Here is a 20,035-nt window from a genome sequence, read left to right on the forward strand (position 1 = left end):
TGGGTTTGCATGTTACCAAGTAAATCCTGAATCATATTCTAATTTAAGATAATTCTGCAAGTGATTTAAAACATCTTGGGTAATCGGATACTGTCCACTCTACACTCTGAGCAGCCTTGTGATTTGGGAGCTAGTCTTCCACATAAATGCTGAATTAAATGGATAATTGATTTGGTCTGATCTTATCCATCTCTAAGAGTCATGAGTGACAAGAGATGACCAAGCAAGCATGAAAGGCATCTGCTCCCACAAGAGAAATCTCGCTCAAGTAGCTAAGCAAATCAAATGCAATTACCCAGTGTCTGCATTCACATGCCACCTGAATCCTACTTAGATCATTTAACTTTCTTTAATTTATTGGCAAGTTTGGAGGGCTTTTTAAAAAATCTCTCCTGTACTAAGATGAGCAAGCTTACCAGTGAATAGACAGATGATAAATTATGTTCTACTGTGGTATGTCAGCTTCCCCCAACTCTAAAAAGGTAGGGCAGAGTGGCATTTGGAGAATGATTACATACATAAGTAAAGTAAAGACAAAAAAAAAAAAATCCTGCTCATGTTTATGGCTCAACATGTAACTCTGTTCCCCAGGGCACTTGCATTTCAATGGAGTATGAAATGAAATGATCCATTTACCGCACTTAACTTGTATGGTTCATGATTTTGTAAAAGTGCCTTGAGGTGTGCAAGTCACTACATAAATCTTGTTAATAAACACACATTGTGACATACATATTCCATTATATATGATATTAGTAAATTGGCAGTAAATCTTTTTATGATTGAATTTCTTTGCCATGTTGGTGCACAGATCTACTTGCTAAATATTAGTCTGTGTATCTTTGGGAGATAAGAATAGATCGACTCCTTTTGTTGTCAAAATGGTTGGGAAGTTTCAAAATAAGCAACAGACCTTTCAAATTTGAGTCTATTTGCTTCTAGCAATTTTATAATTTACATTTGCAAATGCTTTTAAAAATTATAAATAAGTTCATATAGGGTTCATTGAACACACCAGCTAGTGCTTTAAGACTAAAGTTGTTTGAGAGCACATAAACAGAAACATGGCTATGGGACTATGGGACTATGCATCTCTTTTTTTTTTTTTTTTTGACAGTGTCTCACTTTGTCACCCAGGCTGGAGTGCAGTGGCACCATCTTGGCTCACTGCAGCATCAACCTCCTGATTCTCCTACCTCAGCCCCCCAAGTAGCTGGGACTATACACCATGTTTTTAGTAGAGACAGAGTTTCACCATGTTGCCCAGGCTGGTCTCGAACTCCTGGGCTCAAGCAATCCATCCTTGGCCTCCCAAAGTGCTGGGATTACAAGCATGAACCACTGCACCCAGCCAGCTATGGATCTTTTAATGTAGATATAGTTTATAGGTCATCTAAGTGTTTCTGTTTGGAGGTTAACCTGACCCAGAACTTGGGAAAGAAGTGGTGGACTGTTCTGTAGAACCAGAACATTAAAGTCCGTTTTCTTCTCTAAGGTCTGGAAATAACTGCATGGGATTCTTGCTATTTGCAGATCAAGATGACTGTGCTCCTGTGGGATGCAGCACGTATGCTCGGTGTATTTCAGAGGGAGAGGATGCCACATGTCAGTGTTTGAAAGGATTTGCTGGGGATGGAAAACTATGTTCTGGTAAGAGAAAAGGGCAAATACACATATTTGGACAATACTGAACCAGAAACATTTTTTCTGCTCTTTCTGACTCAAAAACTCCAGAAGGATTTATGTAATCAGCAGATTTGAATAAGTTATTTGATGTTAGCTAAAAAAAAAAAATTGAATGACATGCATAGAAAATATGAGACATATAAATATATTTACACAAATATATTACATTGAGTTCATAGTAAAATTTTATGATTATGCAATATATGCAGTTGACACTAAGGGGAAGAATTTATAATTAGCTTTAGAAGCATGAATTTGAGTTCAAGTCAAGCTTATGACTTCACCAACTCCAATGAAAACACAACTGTTTTTTTTTTTTGCCCCGGAAGCTTAGGTCGTAAGTTTTAGTCAAATGAATAGATTAATGGACAGGTTCCTATTTTATATTAATAGCCTCAAAATTATAATTTAATGATTGCTGGAAAGATCTCAGTCCTTATGGTCTGAAACTCTGGCAGAAAGTGATTTATTTACATATTTGCCTAATCGGATAGGTGGGAACTCTGTAAAGACTGATTCAGCAGTAACTTGTGAACTTTATGTCCAAGATGCAGGGCGTGCATGATGTTGGCAAACAGCACCTGTAAAGGACTGAATAAGAATCGAATATATGATTATGCTTATTCTTTCCAACTAGTCTCATTTATATCAGGATTGCCTAAATATTGCACTAGTTCATAACTTTGCCCACAGATATAGATGAATGTGAGATGGGTGTCCCAGTGTGCCCCCCTGCCTCCTCCAAGTGCATCAACACCGAAGGTGGCTATGTCTGCCAGTGCTCAGAAGGCTACCAAGGAGATGGGATTCACTGTTTTGGTAAGAGGACACATGTGCTGAGGGAGGAGGGCAGAGGCAGGCCTCAGAAATTGGGAAATAGTGTGGGTGCAGTGAGCAGAGAGAAGACAGGATATAATTGGGGTGACACACATGTCAAGATTTAAAGAGTTGTACGACCTGCTCAAACTGACATATTTCCATTCTTGGTGAACAGCCAAGTTTGTGCCCTTGTGTTATTACTGCCCTAGTCAGCTTCAAGCCCCTTTGGAGGCTGCTTACTCCTCTGCCTTTCTAATTCTTTCTGGGGTTTGAGTGACACCAGTGTCTCATCAATACTTCCCACCTTAAGCCATCATGGGGGGAGTTGGACAGCATTTACTTGTCAGTGAATTTGGTAAGAGAAATGTGGTGAACTGCAGAGCTGATGACAGTTTGTTGGAAGTCACTGCTGTGTATATAAAGAAAAGGAGGTGTGGCTTGTCAAAGGGCTCCTCTCACATTTCTTGATAAGTTCAATAGGTGGGAGAGTCAAGCCACTGACGTTGAGATACAAGTAAAGAATGATTCAACCCTCTTTCGTAATCCCTGTCCTCTGGCGAGGTCTGGGTGTGGCACGTTGGATTGGGAGTTCGCGTCGTGGATGTCTCATACATTTCCAGGTGTCAGTAGCATCGCATCACGTACAAGTGAAAACCTGCCTGAAGCCGTCTGAGGCACGGTGAAGTGATTATCTGAAGTTTTACAGCGCTTTAAAACTTCTCTTTCAGTATTTTCTTTCCCTCCTTCTGAAAACATAAGAAACTGATAAGAAACTCAAATGATACGGCTTTCTCCCACTTGTTAAGGCTAAAGATGAAATATCAATCATAACCATCAATCTTTTGAATCTGGTTGATTTCAATCAGACCTTTATTGGATTAGTTTTGTGGAATCCACAGACATCTGTAAACACTCTTTTAAGCACATATTTGGCTGTCAGTCAGGAAAATGTCACTGCTCTAATTAAGCAGGCCCACAGATAATTTAGGCAAGCTGATTTCATATTTAATTTCCTTTGAAGAAAAAGGAAGGTATCTCTTCTTGGATGTTTAAACTCATTAGGCTCTGGTTTCTCACACTGTTACTAACTCATCTCCTTCCAGTATCGAGCACACAATGGGGTATGCTCACCCTGCCTGCGTGGTTGGCATGGAGTCCTCAGACTCCATGAAAGCAGTGGGCTTGCTCCTCTATTCTCTCTCCCCCAGCTCACTCTCACTCTCTCTCCCCGCCCCATATATATATATGTAGTTATAATACTTCGAACCTTGTCTGGCACATAAAATGTGCTAGGTAAAATTGTTATCCTTCTTATTATTAAGAGTAGTTGAGTTTCTTGGTCAAGCATACATCTTTGTCTTTGCTTTGGAAAAGCTCTCTCTTTCTCTCAAGGTGATAGTTTATTGAAATTATAACAGGAACTCATAAAAGAGTCAGTTTGGGCCATCCAGGATAGCAATTCAATGTGTTAAATATTGAATTGGCCCCTATTAAGAATAAGTCCACAGTGCTAGAAACCCTGAGAAATATCAGGATGAGAAAGGTAGTCTTTGATTGCAAGGAAACTGTGACCTAAAAGAAATATAACTGTGATCAGTGATGAAGAAGGGTGCACATCGTAAGAGAAGTAAAAACCACAATGAAAGTTCAGAACTGGGAGAAATATTTGTTTGAGGTATTGGGAAAGATTTCAGGGAGGAAGTGTCATTTTGGAAGGAGCATGGGGGATACGTAATTTCATTTGCAGAAATATGAAGGGATGGGAGGAGTCCAGGTATGAACAGATCACATGACTGTCATTAAGGGTAGAGAGTAGCCTAGTTGAGCACTAAGTTTAGGTTATATGAGGGGAAGAACAGAAACTAAGGCTGATAAAGTAGTGTATGCTGTAACAAAATATCCCAGACTGGATGACTTAAGGAACAGAAATATATCCTCTCATGGTTCTGGAGGCTCGAAGTCCTAGATCAAGGTGCTGGCTGATTTGGTTTTGGGTGAAGGATCTCTTCCTGGCTTGCAGATGGCCACCTGCTCACTGTGTTCTCACATGGCCTTACCTCTTTGATGTGGAGAGAGAGAGACAGAGACAGAGAGCGAGAGAACGCTCTAGTTTCTCTTCCTCTTTTGTTTTTTTTCTTCCTCTTCTGTTAAGGGCACCGATGCTATTGGATTAGGACCCCACCCTTATGACCCCATGTAACCTTACTTTCCTCTTGGTAGATGCTTTCTTCAAATACAGTCACTTTGGGAGTTAGGGCTCATCATATGAATTGGAGGGGCAGGGACACATTTCAGCCTGTAACAGATGGGTTGGGTTACCTCTGTGGAAGACTAAAATCTGAGGGTTAGTCACTGAGGTTTCACTTCTCCAGTGAAACTGGCTGAGGGTCAGACAGTCAGTGTTGTGTCAAAGTTTCTACTAACCACATTACAGCTGTAAAATGAAACAGGTGAAATGAATTTTAGCAATAATATTTTATGTATTCAAATATATCCAAAATATTAACATTTTAATACATAATCAGTGTAAAAATTATTGAGATATTTAATATTCTTTTTTATTTTGGCACTAAGTCTTCAAACTCTAATGTGTGTTTTATACAGCACTTCTCAATATGAACTAGATGCATTTTGGGTACTTAATACTCTCATATGGCAATGGCTAGGAAGTTGGACAGCAAAGTTCTAGGCAACAGAGAGCCACTGGCAGCATTTGAGTAAAGTGGTGCAATGATGGGTTTATCATCGTTGTGCTGGAGGGAGAATAATATGGCACTGGTGTTTAGGCATGGCGTGGAGGAAACGTGGGATCCAGGAATGAGTAAGGCTGTTCTTGCAGTAATGTGAAATTGAGAGGAAGAGAGGCCCTAAATGTTAGGGTGGCAGTAGCTGAGAAAGAAAAAATGGTGGGTAGTCGGGAAAGAAAGGTTGATTTTTCTGATATAGTTTATTCTTATATAAAAAGCAAAACTGTTGTATTTGATGTAATATGTATGTCAATGACAGGATGTCTATTCAAAAAAGTTAAGTATGAATCTTTAGGATCTGAACTTTTAAATGTTTGCCTAGAGGTCGTTTACTAATCTCCAACTTTGGGAAATCTCCTTTCCTTCAAAGCAGGAAGAAAGCTTCCAGCCTCTCACAGGAGCTTAGAACACCTGCATGGGGCTGGGTGTGGTGGCTCATGCCTGTAAACCCAGCACTCTGGGAGGCCAAGGCAGGAGGATTACTTGAGGCCAGGAGTTTGAGACAGCCTGGGCAACATAGTAAAACACTGTTCTCCACAAAAAAAATTTAAAAACAAACAAGCAAACAAGAACTAACCAAGCATGGTGATGCAAGCCTGTGGTCCAAGCTACTTGGGGGGTTGAGCTGGAAGAATTGCTTGACCCTGGGAGGTCAAGGCTACAATGAGCCATGATCACACCACTGTACCTCATCCTTAGCAACCAAGCAAGATTCTTTCAAAAAAAAAAAAAAAAAGAGAGATAGAAATAACGGAAACAAAAAAGGAAAACAACACCTGCATGGGCATGCGTTGTAGGACCTAGTTCATCTCTCCAACATTCATGAAAGTCCCTTTAAACCTAAAAATCCATAGGGCTGTGCTCACTTTGGCAGCACATATACTAAAATTGGAATGATACAGAGAAGATTAGCATGGCCCCTGCACAAGGAGGACATGCAAATTCGTGAAGCGTTCCATATTTTTAAAGTCAGGAAACAACAGGTGCTGGAGAGGATGTGGAGAAATAGGAACACTTTTACACTGTTGGTGGGACTGTAAACTGGTTCAACCACTGTGGAAGATAGTGTGATTCCTCAGGGATCTAGAACTAGAAATACCATTTGACCCAGCCATCCCTTTACTGGGTATATACCCAAAGGAATGTAAATCATGCTTCTATAAAGACACATGCACACGTATGTTTATTGCAGCACTATTCACAATAGCAAAGACTTGGAACCAACCCAAATGTCCAACAATGATAGACTGGATTAAGAAAATGTGGCACATATACACCATGGAATACTGTGCAGCCATAAAAAATGATGAGTTCATGTCCTTTGTAGGGACATGGATGAAGCTGGAAACCATCATTCTCAGCAAACTATCACAAGGACAAAAAACCAAACACCGCATGTTCTCCCTCATAGGTGGGAATTAAACAATGAGAACACATGGACACAGGTAGGGGAACATCACACACCAGGGCCTGTTGTAGGGTGTGGGGAGGGGGAGGGACAGCATTAGGAGATATACCTAATGTAAATGATGAGTTAATGGGTGCAGCACACCAACATGGCACATGTATACATATATAACAAACCTGCACGTTGTGCACATGTACCCTTGAACTTAAAGTATAATAAAATATTTAAAAAATGCATAGGTCTTTGAGAACATATAGCATGACAGAAGCTGATGAAGCTCCTCTTCCAGAGGCTGTCCAACTGTAAAACCCTCTTTTTCTGTACCCCACTTTTCTCTCCCCTACTCTCTCTTTTCTGACAGATATTGATGAGTGCCAGCTGGGGGTGCACAGCTGTAGAGAGAATGCCAATTGCACAAATACAGAGGGAGGCTATACCTGCATGTGTGCTGGACGCCTGTCTGAACCAGGACTGATTTGCCCTGGTAGGTTGGTGGGTGGTCTACATTGAAGGGAGGGACTTGGCTCGTGGATATTCTATACCCTAATCTCTATTTGCATTAGAGATTCTAAAAATCATTCAGTTCAGTCAGGCTGCAGAGCTGGCTTTCCTGATTAGGACGATGCTGGGCTTGAGAATTTGAAATGGTCCAAGTTTTCTTAATTTAATAGCATCTGGAATAAATCCTTTTTTATTACTCACAATCCAATTAAGATGGGAACATGGGTGTCTCTCTTTAAATGTGCAACTAATCTCACTATTTGTAATGTTGATTTGTGGGGCTGCTGGATAAATTTTGCAGGGCTAGGCAGGTCGGTGAGAGTGTCTGGACTCAGCATTTTAAATCACTTTCAAGGATTTTAAAATGTTACTTTAAAAAGGCAGTATTTCTTGTTTTGAATTAGAACTCCAGCTCTCTTCTCTTTCTTTTTTCAATATTCATAATGGTTGACTCCTGCTTCCTGAACCTTCTTCCCATAACAGCAGTATCATCTCACCATCAGCACCCCAGAAGGGGAGCTGGCTTCACCTAGACCCTGGAGACCAGGATAGGGGTCTTTCCCATCACTGCCCACTTTTTGCCTGTCAGCCCTATAAGCAGAAAACATCCTAAGAAGAAAAATTCTGTGCTTACTTGGTCTCTGTTTTTTTTTTTTTAGCATATTATTTTTCTCAAATAATTTGCTCTTCTTAAAGGTATTGAAAAACTGCTTATATTTATATAGTCAGCTGCACATGTTTACCTTTTAAGGAGCAGTGAACCATTCAATAAAAGAGACTTTACTATTATATTTTGGCATACCCTCTGTTATGGGAACATTTTCTTCCTGTCAGAGTTGCTACAGTTTTGTCCTTGAGGGCTCCTCTGAAAGTTAGTTTTTAGAAGAAAGCACTGTGAGAAAAAAATTTTCGAGACTCCAGGATATTGGAGGTAATGGACTGCACATTGATGGGTAGGTTTTAAACCATAGAGTTACCAGTTGTTCAGTGAGACCTTGAAGCTAACTGTCACTTTGCATGGTTAGTGTATGTTTGTGTGTGACAGGTTTGTTTTTATGAGATCAGTGACTCTGAATTCACATGGCGACTTAGGACTGGGCGTTCTTTTACCTGCCTCCAATATGCTTTATGTATCAGATAATACTGAGCCCAAAGGAAGAACGGCTGGTTTCATAGTGAATGACTAAGGTCCAGCTAGGAAAGTGAAACTACTGTTCCTTCTAGTAGTTCTTCTGTCACTAAAAGATTTATGTCACAAACTATTCACAGAAACTAGTTCCTGATGTTTATACTTGAAAGACACTAATCCATTCAGAAAGTAAAAGTAATGTCTTGGGTTCTTTTAGACTCTACTCCACCCCCTCACCTCAGGGAAGATGACCACCACTATTCCATAAGAAATAGTGACTCTGGATGTCCCCTGTCCCACGATGGGTACTGTCTCCATGATGGTGTGTGCATGTATATTGAAGCACTGGACAAGTATGCATGCAAGTAAGTTAAACTGTCTTGCTGATGGCACAGAGAGATGCTATTCAGTCCATAACTTGTAGCTAATTTGTAAAATTTACACTCAGGATGTTATTCTGCAATTAGGTGTTCTTTTGGAAAAATATAAACATACACATATGAACCATGTGTGTGCACTTCATTGCATCCTCCTTGTGTATCACGATGCCCCCTTCCAGTTACTGGTGATAAGTATAAATCTAAGGAGTTGGTGATTTCTCCTTTTACTGAAATAATTTGATGTTACTACTAGTATAGTCTAGGGATTAAATGTCTCATCCTGGTTGAAAAACTTAGGTTTGTGAGATAATTCCTTAAAACTTTTTTTTTCCATCAAATGTGCTTTATATTATGTATGAGCATCCGTGATCTGTTTCTGGATTTACAAAAGTTTGGTACATATTCACACTGGACTTCTTGCCAGAGTCCAAAAATATTTTTCTTCAAAACTAAACATATGTATATTTTTTCTTCACTTCCTAACAGTTGACTTTTACATTTTGTTGTTTAGTAACAATTGCTGATACTGCAGCTGCTGCTTTTTGCTCCCTTTTTGCCCCCATGAGGGTTTCACAGTGGGTGACGTGTCAACCTGGAAAGGAGATTTGAGGAAGCCCTAAAACTATGAGGCATTCCCACTGTGCTCACTCCGAAAACCTTTCCTGTGGACCCTTTAACAAAACCCAAACCCACAATAGCCAGTTCTGCCTCAAATTTTACTTTTAATTCATTTCATATTTTCAAGGCAATAGGAGGAAACTGATAGATACCAAAAAACTAATAGGTCTCCCAGGGTCAGGCTCCTGATCCATTGATAATTTTCTCTGTGCCTGAGGGAGGGGTGATGAAATAGTCTGATCCTCACAAATAGCTACTATAACCTTAAAGTCTTCTCTTATTTCATCAGTAATAATGAACAGAGTAACTAAATTCGTGAAAGAGTAAGCTATATTCTGTGACAAAGCGTATGGCCTTGCACTAGAAATCATGTCCGCATGACAAAAATAGTGAAAAATTGCTCATGAATACTAGTAAAAATGACTCAGTCCTTATAGAATTCTGTTTTCATATTCATATTTACATGCTATAATTTTCCTAACCTATGATAAATTGGGTATTTGCAATAGTTATTGCTAGTTTTAATGTTAAGAATCTAATTGGTTTTGCCTGTTCATTGTTTCTGATCATCCCAAGTAATGAAATTACAAAAACAAATGTCCGAATGTATTAGGTCATGGTTGTTTTCCTGCATGATACTTTAGATTATAAAAATTATTATAATAATATAAAGGGTACTACAGGGTTACATATTGCATTTAGAACAATGTTTTCATTTGGATCTGATAGCCTCCATTTATTAAATGATTGATGAACTGGTTAGCACACTGCTTTTCTTTCTGTCATTAAATCCTGATGAAAATATCATATTTCCCTGATAATGTTTTAAACATGAGTTGCTACAAATGACAAACTAGAGATAAGACTCAAATTTAAGGACCTTGAACCTAAAGCAATATTTAAAATATTACCAGAGTTCACAGTAATCTGGATCATAATCTTGTTTTTAAATTGTATATTTAATAAAAGTATGGTTTAATTAACTATTCAACCCTTGCCTCCTCCTGCCCTGATGACCTCACCTTATCTTTTATTAATTCCATAATAACAAGTCTCTAGGAAGTGCTTTACCAGTCCAACTTTTATTAGAAACACTTTCTAGGCAGGTGTCATTCTGTACAGAGTGTTCTTCATGCTGTAAGCAAGTTTTGGAAGAGCCAGCTCTTCCTTCCTTTCTTAGAGGCACTGGAAGTTCCCCTCAGCCACAAGAAACCACAGGGTGCCCCCGGGGTGATGCAGAGGAAGTGAGAGTTGGGAGTCTCCATGCCCAAGGTATTCCTCGAAGATTTCCTGGTTTGGAGATGCTCAGGAGGCTCCAAACCTTCTGGGCTCAGAGGAGGTCCTCGTTCATTCTGTCTTTCAGCCAAACACCCTTCTGAACGGGTCTTCTTTAGACCAAGACCCCCCAACATCAGTCCTGTGAAATGCTTTTTAAAAACAGGCTGTATGGTCAGATCATGTTGAGAGATGCATCATACTCTACCCTCAATTTTTTTTTTTTTTTCGGGAGACCATCATCTTATTATTACTCAAATTGGTCTCCCTGAGCATTCGGGGAGCAGAGTTTTTAAGGACAGCTTGGTGGGTTAGGGGAAGCCAGTGAGCCAGGAGTGCTGATTGGTCAGGGATGAAATCATAGAGAGTTGAAGCTGTCTTCTTGCGCTGAGTCAGTTCCTGGGTGGGGGCCACAAGTTCAGATGAGCCAGTTAATTGATCTGGGTGGTGTCAGCTGATCCATCAAGTGCAGGGTCTACGGAATATCTCAAGCATTGATCTTAGGAGCAGTATAGGGAGGTTCAGAATCTTGTAGCCTCCAGCTGCGTGACTCCTAAACTATAATTTCTAATCTTTTGTCTAGCCCTCAATTCTTGATTCATAGTATACCACAACACATTAAAAAGTCTTGTTTACCAGCCTGGGTAACATGGTGAGACTCCATCTCTACCAAATTTTTTTTTTCTTTTTTTTTGTGATGGAGTCTTGCTCTGTCGCCCAGGCTGCAGTGCAGTGGCACAATCTCGGCTCACTGCAAGCTCCACCTCCTGGATTCACACCATTCTCCTGCCTCACCCTCCCGAGTAGCTGGACTACAGGCGCCTGCCACCATTTTTTATATTTTTAATAGAGATGGGGTTTCACCGTGTTAGCCAGGATGGTCTCGATCTCCTGACCTCGTGATCTGCCCGCCTGGGCCTCCCAAAGTTAGCCAGGTATGGTGGCACACATCTGTATTCCCAGCTACTTGGGAGGCTGAGGTGGGAGAATAGCTTGAGCCCAGGAAGCTGAGATTGCAATGAGTTGTGATGGCACCACTGCACTCCAGCCTGGGCGACAGAGTGAGACCCTGTCCATAAAAAATAAAGTAAAATAAAATAAGCCTTGTTTATCTGTATTGAGTCTAAAATGTCTCAAAATTATTTGACTATGGAAAGGCAAACTTATTTGGCCAGAGAATCTTTTGTTTAGTTTAACAGAAGAACTAATTCATAACCAAAGAACTAGTATCCTGTGTCCCCCTCCCACCTTGGAAAATGCTGAATGACTATTCTGGGCCTTATAAGACTCAGTGAGGCTCTACTATTGCAGCTGACTTGGATCTCCAGAACTCTTGGCTAAGGGACTAACATATTCCTTAAGATCCCAGACTTTCTGAAAGGATCAGAGGTGTGGCCCATTAACATCCAACAGTTTAAAAGTGGTGCTGCTAGGCATTGATAGTAAATGGCTGTAACCAAAAATAGCTAGAATTAAAACAGCATCCAAGAAATCCTGCAAGAATGATGGTCCTTTATGCTTCTGCACTAAGATCCTGATATCTCTTGCATGGAAGATAGCTTTTCAGAGGTGAATAGAGCATAAAACTCTTTTTGGAAGCAGCATGGTATAGTGGAAAGAACATAGGCTGTGAAATCAGAGAACCATTGGAGTCAAACCTGTCACTCATAGCTGTGTGACCTTGTACAAACTCCTTGAGCCTCAGTTTCCTTATCCGTAATACAGGAATATGCCACCAAAAATAAAATAAGTAAAAGTGCCTAGCAGGATGTCAAACACACAAGATGGTTAACAAGTACTAATTCATTTCCCTCCTTCCTCTGTGAGTGAGTTGCCCAGTCCCTCTGACCAGCTAAAGGTTAGAGACAGGCCTAGAGCCCAGATCTTCTGGAGCTTTGTCCAGTTTTTTTTCCAAGCTGCCTCTTCTCACTATGGGCACTGGTGTCAGTTCTCTGTATTTTTATTCCTTTAAGTCCTTTTGGAATAAAATGGGGACATGGATGAATAAATAGTTGATCCAGGGCCCAAAGGAAGGAATTTTTAATAAGTGGGCATTACAGAGTGTTTAATAGGATGTTTTTCAAAGTTGATGCTTTTGCAAAGGATAATAGAATACAGATGTTTACCTGAGATCTTAATCGTTTCTAGAAATGCACATTCCCAGTAGATGGCAGCATTGCTTCATTTACTTCAAAAAAGTTGAGCAGTTCACTCTAGTGACAGTTTCACTAATAGGACAGCAGGGTGTTTGTAGGTGAACGACCGTTTTTCCTCCGTAGAGCTTTTTCCCCCATTGAAGAAAATAGGCAAATACCTGTATGTATGTTGTTACTCGGTCTTCCCTTGCACTAGTAGTGATTTTTTTTTAAAGGAAAAAAGTTTTCCCTGCAGACTAGGTTATGTGTTCTGTTCAGAAACTGCACACATTCTTCTTTTATAGCCTGGTTTCGAGTGAGGAACTCTGCCTTCAAATTCTCCTTTCCTTTCACCTATACTCATTGCAATCTGGCCAAACATTTGTTTCCAAAACTCCCTTGGCTCTTAGGGCAGAGTTGCTTTGTGTTGGTTTTAAAAGGTGGCTCCTCAGGATTTTAGCCTAACAGAAACTGATCTTTAATCAATGTCCTGTAATGCCTTATAGAGGCAGTATGCAAATAATCCCCCATAAATCCCGGAGCAAACAGACGAAAGGGAGAAGTCCATGCTGCATTAACTTGTAAATCATAGCACTTTCAACTGACCCCTGATGGATTTTCTATATGCTTCCAAAGAGCTGAGTCTAGAAATGCAGAGGTTGAGAGATAGCTGAATATTGAGTGTCAAACCTATCAGTGTTTTTGGCCAGGCATCTCTGATGACCTCTGTTTGTGTGTTGTTACAGCTGTGTTGTTGGCTACATCGGGGAGCGATGTCAGTACCAAGACCTGAAGTGGTGGGAACTGCGCCACGCTGGCCACGGGCAGCAGCGGAAGGTCACCGTGGTGGCTGTCTGCGTGGTGGTGCTTGTCGTGCTGCTCCTCCTGAGCCTGTGGGGGGCCCACTACTACAGGTGACCCTGTCTTTCCTTTGGTACTGGAAACCTCTTTCTAAGACCTCCCAGGGGAATGCCTGCCTCCTTGAGATGAGATGTATGAGATAGTACATCTACATACTACATTTAGAACGTGAAATAGGCTGGGTGCAGTGACCCATGCCTGCAATCCCAGCACTTTGGGAGGCCGAGGCGGGCAGATCACTTGAGGTCAGGAGTTCGAGACCAGCCTGGCCAACATGGTGAAACCCCGTCTCCACTAAAAAGGCAAAAAGTAACAGGCGTAGTGATGCACATTGGTAATCTCAGCTACTCGGGAGGCTGAGGCATGAGAATCACTTGAACCTGGGAGGCAGGGGTTGCAGTGAGCCAAGATCATGCCACTGCACTCCAGCCTGGGCAATAGAGCGAGACTCCATGTCAAAAAAAAAAAAAAGTGAAATAACAGTACAATTTTTACTGTTAGCTCAGGATTTCATTGCTCTGAAACATCAGTGCTTTTACTTTTTCCTTGTTCCATTCCAGTCATTGTCCATACACCTGCATAGTATGTGTGTTATTTATCAATCATAATATGGTTTTGCGTCCCACTCTCTTCGTTTAATATTATATGCTCCCCCCATAGCCAGCATAACTATAATTTTTCATGGCTGCCTTCCATTGAGTTGATTTCCCACAAAATATTAACTGTCATAAAAGAAAATCAGTATCTTCCCTAATTTGGAAGGAAATTTCTGGTCCTCAGATTTTGTGCTTTTAATAATTTCAAGTTAACAATTAAAAACTGTAGAATAATAACATTTATACATTTAATTCTTTAAAACTAACACTACATTAGGGTGCAGGCACAGGCATCACACTGCTCATTTTCTGTTTTCTTAGAAAGTAGGACAGCTTCCTCTATTATCATCAATATTGAAAAGCATTTTATGTACGGTTATAGTTTGTGCTGTACAAAATCAGGGAGTCATAAAACTTTAGGGCTGAAGGGGACTTTATGGAATTATCTAGTTCAATCTTATCATTTCATGGCTGGAGGACCTAAGACCCACTTGACTAATAGGTCCCAATTCTCTGAGAGTGTACAAAATATCTGCCACCATCTGTAGATAAAAATTTAACTACATTTACGGGTACTACACAACCACTCAAGTGGCAACTGTCTTGTGTTCTGGAAAATTCAACATATCAGCCAAGATGTACTTATCAGAGATCCTGCTATAGCCTAGTTTAGTGGTTAAGAGCACAGGCTCTGGAATCAGATTATACAGGTTCAAATCCAAGTTAGTGTCTAAATAACACCAGACATGTGTCCTAACCTCTGTATTCATTAATTTCCTTTGCTATAAAGTAGGAACAAGAATAGTACTTATCTCAAGGGTTATTGTGAGATTAATTGGGTTAACCTAAGTAAAGGCTTTAGTGTAGGTCTGGCATATAGGAATTAATAAATGCTATCTGTTATTATTTTGATTTTTTATGAACTGTAACCTTCCCCCAAAAGAGTCATATGCTCTAAGCCCTTTTCTACCACCTCTTGAGAGACAAGATTCTTAGGCACAAACTTGACATTTTAATTCAGTAGTCCATCGATAACATTGTACTTTTTAGCCTGGTGTGTAATCAATATCTTGGATATGTGTAGAAAGAATATTGAATGATCAATGGTTCATCCCGTTGGATCATTGCCAAAAGACAGGAAAAAAAATGGAAACTAGAAACTTAAGTTCATGTGTGCCATAATTATTAAGTGTTTTTTCCTATTGTGTTTTCCTATTTGTTGTGTTATGACATAGTATGTCTTATGTTCTACTGGCATTTTTCAGAGATCTGGATTGAAAGCTAACAGCAAATTGCTGACTTTTTAAACTTGGAATTCAAAGACCAGTTCAGCTGAAAGATGAATATAGACTTTACATACATATAAGAGTATCTTCAACCTCAGACTCTCATACACCTAAAATCAGAAGTGAAAAGACTATTCCTTCAAAAAGAAAGCTCGTCAGAACCCTTTCTTTTTCTCTTCACTGAAGTGCATCCAGAGTTGCACAATTCTTTCTGAGTGAATCTATGGTTATTTACCTAACAATTCTGATCAGTGTACCTGCTTACCTCTCTGCAAAGTTTCAGCTATGTGCATAACTACGTTTGCACTATAGATCAATTCTGACAAGATCAAATTAAAACTGCTAGTCTAAATGTTGCCATGTCATACTCAACTGTACCAACAAATACAGCTCTAACATTGAGTTTTTAAGTTAGACATGCTAAATGTTTTTCTTTAAAGGGTTAAAATCAGTTATTTCCTCCCTTATAGCATTCCTTGCCTGTCTTGTCTAGCTTGTTTGATATTGTTTGTCTTCTGTGTCTCTCAAAGGATTAATTGTTTGTGGGCTGGGTGTGGTGGCTCATGCCTATAATCCTAGCGTTTTGGGAGGCCAAGGCAGGCAGATTGCTTGAGCCCAGGAGTTCAAACCAACCTGGGCACCATGGCAAAACCCTGCCCTACTAAAATTACAAAAAATTACCCAGGCATGGTGGCACACAGCTGTAGTACCACCTACTTGGGAGGCTAAGGTGGAAGGATCACTTGAGCCAGGGAGGCAGTGATTACAGTGAGCCGTGATTGCACCACTGCTCTCCAGCCTGGGTGACAGAGTGAGATTCTGTCTCAAAAACAAAAACAAAACAAAACAAAACAAAAAAGACTAATGTTTGTGAAACTAAATAAATTTTTCAAGTATTCAAATATTATTAGTTTACAACATGTGATTTCTTGGAAGGACTCCTTTGTAAGAAAATCAGCAGGAAGTATTTCATCACAAACTATAACTTTGTTTTTTTGTGGGTTTTTTTTTTAACTTTTAGGTTCAGGGGTATATGTGAAGATTTGTTACACAGGTAAACTTGTGTCACTGGGGTTTGTTGTACAGATTATTTCTTCACCCAGGTATTAAGCCCAGTACCCAATGGTTATGTTTTCTGCTCCTGTTCCTCCTCCCACCCTCTACCCTCAGGTAGCCCCCAGTGTCTGTTTTTCCCTTCTTTTGTGTTCCTGAGTTCCCATCATTTAGCTCCCACTTATAAGTTAGAAGATGTGATATTTGGTTTTCTGTTCCTGTGTTAGTTTGCTAAGGATAATAGCCTCCAGCTCCATCCATGTTCCTACAAAAGACATGATCTCATTCCTTTTTATGGTTGCATAGTATTCCATGGTGTGTATGTGCCATATTTTCTTTATCCAATCAGTCATTGATGGGCATTTAGGTTGATTCCATGTCTTTGCTATTGTGAACAGTGCTTCTGTGAACATTGACATCCATGTGTCTTTATGGTAGAATGATTTATATTCCTCTGGGTATATACCCAGTAATGGAATTGCTGGGTCAAATGGTAGTTCTGCAGTTAACTCTTTGAATAATCACCATACCACTTTCCATAATGGTTGAACTAATTTACTCTCTCTCCAACAGTGTATAAGTGTTTCCTTTTCTCCAAAATTTCACCAGCATCTTTTTTTTTTTTTTTTACTTTTTATTAATAGCCATTCTGACTGGTACAAATTATAATGTTGTACCTTTGCAACTTTGGAATTGTTTATTTTAGCCACTTGCTTCAATTTTTTTCGTTGAAGCCTTTGATTAAAACACATAATAACCCATACCATCTCTTGGTACTGTCTGTGATGCCAGATTCACAGCAGCCCCTCCTGTCCTTATCACTCTTCCCGGAATGTCCAGGTAGGGCTTTTGACAGAGGGTTGCATTCCTAGAGGCAATTAAGCTGCCTATCTGCCCCAGGACAGTGGTGCTATTGTGGAGTCTCACAGATGAACCGCTCTAGAGGCTACTGCTTTGAGGATGGGGATCCATCTCCATGCTAAATCTCCCCACCCCCACCCCTAGTGAATGGCACCGTGCCCTGTATAGACTTAGCGTTGAACGTCAAACAAGACAGTACTCTAAAAAACTGGATTTGGAAGCAAGATACCTAGTGTATTTTCTGGCTTAGCCACTGTGAGATTTTCTTATCTTGGGTCATCTACTCCTTCTGTTTTTGCCTGTAATTTCTTTATGAGTGAGAGATTGCAGTTGGCCAGTAAGAGCAGCCTAGGCTTTGTGTCATTATGACCCACTTCTTACACTACCCTTGGTAGCTGTGTGCCTTAGGTGAGTCACTGCCATTTCCAAGCCCCCATGGCTTCACTTGTAAATGAAGCTAACATAGTCTGCCTCACACAGTTGCTGAGATATTTTTTACACAGACTGCCCCACTCCTCCCTGCAAAATTAGTAAGTTGTTTTTTCATTGCTATATCATCAGTACTAGGATAGTGCCTGGGGTATAGTTAGTACTCAGTAGATACCTGTGAATGAATGAATGAATGCAAGGCTATTCCCCCCAACATGCATGGGCATACATGCACACGTGCGCGCACACACACACACACACACACACCCTCTACCTCACAGAATCTTGGAAAGAGTGAAACACTATCTGGAAAGTATTTTGAGTTCTGCAGAAAAGAATGCCTTAAACATCTAAAGTTATGTTCCTAGTTATCTTCATATTTCTTCTCTCCCACACAAGTACTTAAATTTTAGTAGCAAAAGCAGTTAGTTGTCCCTGATCATCACTGAATAGGCTGAGTATTTTGTTTTGTTGTGAGATTGTCTCAAATTTTGGCTTTATCACAGGACTCAGAAGCTGCTATCAAAAAATCCAAAGAATCCTTATGAGGAGTCAAGCAGAGATGTGAGGAGTCGCAGGCCTGCTGACACTGAGGATGGGATGTCCTCTTGCCCTCAACCTTGGGTAATGTGACCAAAGCAGATGAATCAAGGAATTGGCTTGATATTAACCCCTGTTCATTTTTTCTGTTTTTTTCACTGAGTTCAGAATGACTGGAATCAGTTATAGCTTCCAGCTGGTGTCAATGTTAGCCAAGACCACATCAGCTAGGGAGGTCCTGGGTGGGAGGATGGGGGAACTGTGTCGTTAACTAAAGGAATCAGATGAGTTATAATAATGCCATAATTTAATGGCACAATAAATTTTTGGAATTTTTTTCTTTCATGTAGATTCTTTCTATAACTTAGATTTATATGTGTTATGTGAAGACTTTCCATATTTTTAGTTGATACATTCCAGATAGATGTCTTAAAAACCCAAGATTATGCTTCTAATTTCTTTTCTTTCTTTCTTTTCTTTTTCTCTCTCTCTCTCTTTTTTTTTTTTTTTTTTTGACAAGATCTTGCTCTATTGCCCAGGCTGGAGAGCAGTAGTCCAACCACTCACTGCTCACTGCAGCCTCGAACTCCTGGGCTCAAACGATCCTCCCAGCTCAGCCTCCCAAATAGCTGGGACTACCGGCACACACTGCCACACCCAGCTAATTTTTGTATTTTTTGTACAGACAGAGTTTCACCATGTTGCCCAGGCTGGTCTCAAACTCTTGGGCTCAAGCAATCCACCTGCCCGGGCCTCTCAAAGTGCTGGAATTGCAGGCATGAGCCACTGCACTCAGCTCTAATTTTCTTAATATTACACATTTCAACTCCCTAAATTTCAGTAGCAAAATAGTTGCCAGATTTAACAAATAAAAATATAGGATGCCTAGTTAAATTCATACTTATACTGAAAGTTCAAATTTAAATTCAAAGTTAAATTTAACTGGGTTCTGTATTTTATCTGACAATCCTAGATATTTTCCAAAAAGCACAGAGGTTTGGGAAGTTCAAGATGCTTCATTAATCACCGACTTCAGTAGTTGATCTTGGAACACAAGAGGGCAGTCTTGAAACAGGCTACACATTCTTGAATCAGTTAAGGGAATTTCCATTTCTAGAAACCTGTCAGAGTTAACGACTGATTCAGTGTGTGCTGTTGGCATTATTTATGGTATATATTGTGGAAGAGACTGGAATATATGGCAGGCCCATGGAGGATTGAATCCTTAGGGAAGAGCTATTAGAGAGAGGTAATGGAGGAGCAAAGGCAATGTTTGGGGTCCTTCCCACATTATTACCCCTACTCCCCAGCTCCCATCTCACTGTGAGTTCTCAGAAAGTAGCTTTCCTGTGACTGTGCTTTTGACTACCAGGTGGTCATCTTTTCCTACCTGTAACAGGCATTCAGTGTTTCCTTATTTATTTATTTATTTTTTGGCCGGACTCAAGTATGGGGGAAAAAAAATAGAGGCTGGGCAAGGTTGCTCATGCCTGTAATCCCCACACTTTGGGAGGCCAAGGCAGGATTGCTTGAGGCCAGGAGCTTGGGACCAGCCTGGACAACAGCAAGATCATATTTCTTTAAAAAGATTAAAAAAAAAAAAAACTTTGCTGGGTGTGGTGGTACTTGCAGTTCCAGGTACTCAAGAGGCTGAAGCAGGAGGGTCACTTGAACCCAAGAGTTCAAGGTTGCAGTGAGCTATGATAGCACC

At 40.3% G+C, this 20,035-nt stretch overlaps 1 protein-coding gene and 1 non-coding gene across 5 annotated transcripts in view; both read left to right on the plus strand.

Moving 5' to 3' along the window:
- The window catches only part of EGF (epidermal growth factor), a 102,691-nt gene that overhangs the window by 75,269 nt on the left and 7,387 nt on the right, over positions 1–20,035 (plus strand). For 2 of the 4 annotated variants that reach the window (XM_003269351.4, XM_003269353.4), the window contains 6 exons: positions 1,534–1,650; positions 2,380–2,505; positions 7,022–7,144; positions 8,508–8,655; positions 13,445–13,612; positions 18,291–18,408. In XM_003269351.4, coding sequence (XP_003269399.3) covers positions 1,534–1,650; positions 2,380–2,505; positions 7,022–7,144; positions 8,508–8,655; positions 13,445–13,612; positions 18,291–18,408 — 800 coding nt within the window. The remainder of the gene's footprint in view (positions 1–1,533; positions 1,651–2,379; positions 2,506–7,021; positions 7,145–8,507; positions 8,656–13,444; positions 13,613–18,290; positions 18,409–20,035) is intronic. The other 2 variants (XM_003269352.4, XM_030798013.1) reach the window with 2 other exon arrangements.
- Positions 6,111–6,217, plus strand: LOC115831407. The gene has a single exon (XR_004026906.1). It is a non-coding gene; the product is annotated as a U6 spliceosomal RNA (small nuclear RNA).

Source organism: Nomascus leucogenys, chromosome 18, assembly GCF_006542625.1.
Source record: "Nomascus leucogenys isolate Asia chromosome 18, Asia_NLE_v1, whole genome shotgun sequence".
In the NCBI taxonomy this organism is placed as follows: Eukaryota; Metazoa; Chordata; class Mammalia; order Primates; family Hylobatidae; genus Nomascus; species Nomascus leucogenys.